This window comes from Pygoscelis adeliae, unplaced genomic scaffold (assembly GCF_000699105.1).
Source record: "Pygoscelis adeliae isolate BGI_AS28 unplaced genomic scaffold, ASM69910v1 Scaffold303, whole genome shotgun sequence".
Classification (NCBI taxonomy): Eukaryota; Metazoa; Chordata; class Aves; order Sphenisciformes; family Spheniscidae; genus Pygoscelis; species Pygoscelis adeliae.
In genome coordinates, this window is record NW_008824367.1 from 1,071,709 (window position 1) to 1,073,934 (window position 2,226).

The 2,226-nt window shown below is 65.0% G+C and overlaps 1 protein-coding gene across 1 annotated transcript in view; it reads right to left on the reverse strand.

Moving 5' to 3' along the window:
- Positions 1 to 2,056, reverse strand: part of NR2E3 (nuclear receptor subfamily 2, group E, member 3) — a 3,538-nt gene extending 1,482 nt beyond the window's left edge. The window contains exons 1-3 of the mRNA XM_009319922.1: positions 1,999 to 2,056; positions 906 to 1,053; positions 56 to 159 (exon numbers count right to left, since the gene is read on the reverse strand). Coding sequence (XP_009318197.1) covers positions 56 to 159; positions 906 to 1,053; positions 1,999 to 2,056 — 310 coding nt within the window. The remainder of the gene's footprint in view (positions 1 to 55; positions 160 to 905; positions 1,054 to 1,998) is intronic.
- Positions 2,057 to 2,226: the final 170 nt, after the last annotated feature.

Genomic DNA, 2,226 nt, shown 5'->3' on the forward strand with positions numbered 1-2,226 from the left:
GCCCCCGCTTGTCCCCCCCCCCCCCCCCCCCCCCCCCCCCCCCCCCGCATCTCACCGTCCTTGTTCATGCCAGCCTGCAGGCACTTCTTCAGCCGGCAGGCCTGGCACTGGTTGCGGTGCGCCTTGTCCACCGGGCACAGCCCTGTCCCCGCCTGGCACCTATGGGGAGAGGTGGCACCCGGCTGCAGCCCCTGGGTCTGCCCCTGACCCTGGGGTGCAGGTGTCCTGCCCCCATGGGTGCCATGTCCTGGGGGATGCTTTGTCCCTGTTGGGTGTCTTGTCCCCCCACAATGGGTGCCCCGCCATGATGGGCACCCTGTCCCCAATGGGTCCCCTGTCCCAATGAATGCCCTGTCCCCAGTGGGTGCCCTGTCCCCTCCGTGGGTGTGCTGTCCCAGTGAATACACTGCCTTGATGGCTGTCCTGGCCCCATGGGTGCCCTGGACCTCTCCCAGGGTCCCCGCCTCACTGGGCACCTGTCCCCTGGGGCCCCTGCCCTGCTGGGTGTCCATCCCATGGGTCCCTACCCCACTGGGTGCCTCTCCCTCTAGTCTCTGCCCCACTGGGTGTTCATCCCCAAGGTCCCTGTCCCTCTGGGTGCCCATCCCCTGGGGTCCCTGTCCCACTGGGTTCACATCCCCCTGGTCCCTACCCTGATGGGTGCCTGTCTCCCTGGTCCCTGACCCACTGGGTGCCTGTCCCGCCAGTCCCTGCCCCATTGGGTGCCCATCCCCTGGGTCCTTGCCTTGCTGGGTGCCCATTCCCAGGTCTTTGCCCCACTGGCTGCTCATCCCACCCTGGTCCCTGCCCTACAGGGCCCCCCCCACCCCCGTCCCCACCTGTAGATGAGCTTCCTGCGGACACTGCGCTTGAAGAAGCCGCTGCAGCCGTTGCAGGCTCCCCACCTGATGAGCTTCCTGCGGACACTGCGCTTGAAGAAGCCGCTGCAGCCGTTGCAGGCATAGATGCCATAGTGCTTCCCACTGCTGGTGTCCCCGCACACCTTGCACAGCAGCACGGGGCTCAGCACCTTGCCGGGGGCCGGGCTCAGCCCTGCAGGAGCAGAGCCAAGACATTCGGGGTGACTCGGGACACCCCGACGTCCCTCATCCCTCCCACTAGTCCCCAGTGCCCCCCCAGCACGCTGGCGATGGAGTGGTTTCCACCTCCACTGGTCCAGCCCAGGGACATGGATGGGGACACCTCAGGGACTCTAGGGATTGCACATGGGGTTCAGCATCTCCCCACACCCCAGCAACTGGGATGCTGCGGGATGAGCTCTCATGAGACTTTTAGAAGGGGATGAAATGTTGTCCCTAGGGATGGGGACACCAGGTGTCCCAGTCAGGGGATGCCAGGCATCCCAGAGAAGGGCCACAACCAGGGACTGGAGGTGTCCTGACATGGCCGGGGACACTGGGCATCCCAGCAAGGGGCTGTGGGCATCCCAGAGAAGGGTCACAGCAGGAAACTGTGTGGCCCTGGAGAAGGGCAGGGGACCATGGGCATCCAGGAGAGGGCTGCGGCTGGGGACTGCAGGCATCCCGCAGAAGGGCCATAGCTGGGGGCCCTGGGGATCCTGGAGAAGGACCATCATGAGAACCATGGGCATCATGGAGAGCACTGGGGTTGGGGACTGCAGGCATCCTGGCCCAGAGAAGGACCACGATGAGGACCCTCAGTATCTTGGAGAAGGGTGATAGCTGAGGACCCTGGGCATCCAGGAGGAGGACTACGATGGGGACCCCATGTATCTTGGAGAAGAACCATGATGAGGACCCCAGGCATCCCAGATAAGGACCGTGATGGGGACCCCCACCATCCCGGTGAAGGACTACAATGGAGACCCCAGCCATCCCTGAGAAGGACCACGTTGGGGACCCTGGATATCTTGGAGAAGGACTGTGATGGGGATCCCAGCCATCCTGAAGAAAGACCCCCACTGGTGACCGCGGTCCCGCCATGTCGCACCCACTCAAGCAGAACACCACCTCTTACCCGTGGGGCTATCATCCAGCCCAGCGCTCACCACCGACCCCACCGGCGATGCAGCCATCCCGTACCCGGCGTTCCTGACCTCTCTCTCTCTCCCCTCCCTCTGGCTGCCACCACGGTGGGTGCCCCCGGGTCTGGCGAGGCGGTGGGTGCTCCGGCAGCTCTGCAGGCAGCGGGGTTCTTGCCTTGCTCTCTTCAAGGCAGCTTAGTGGCGGGCGCTGTGTAAGCAGC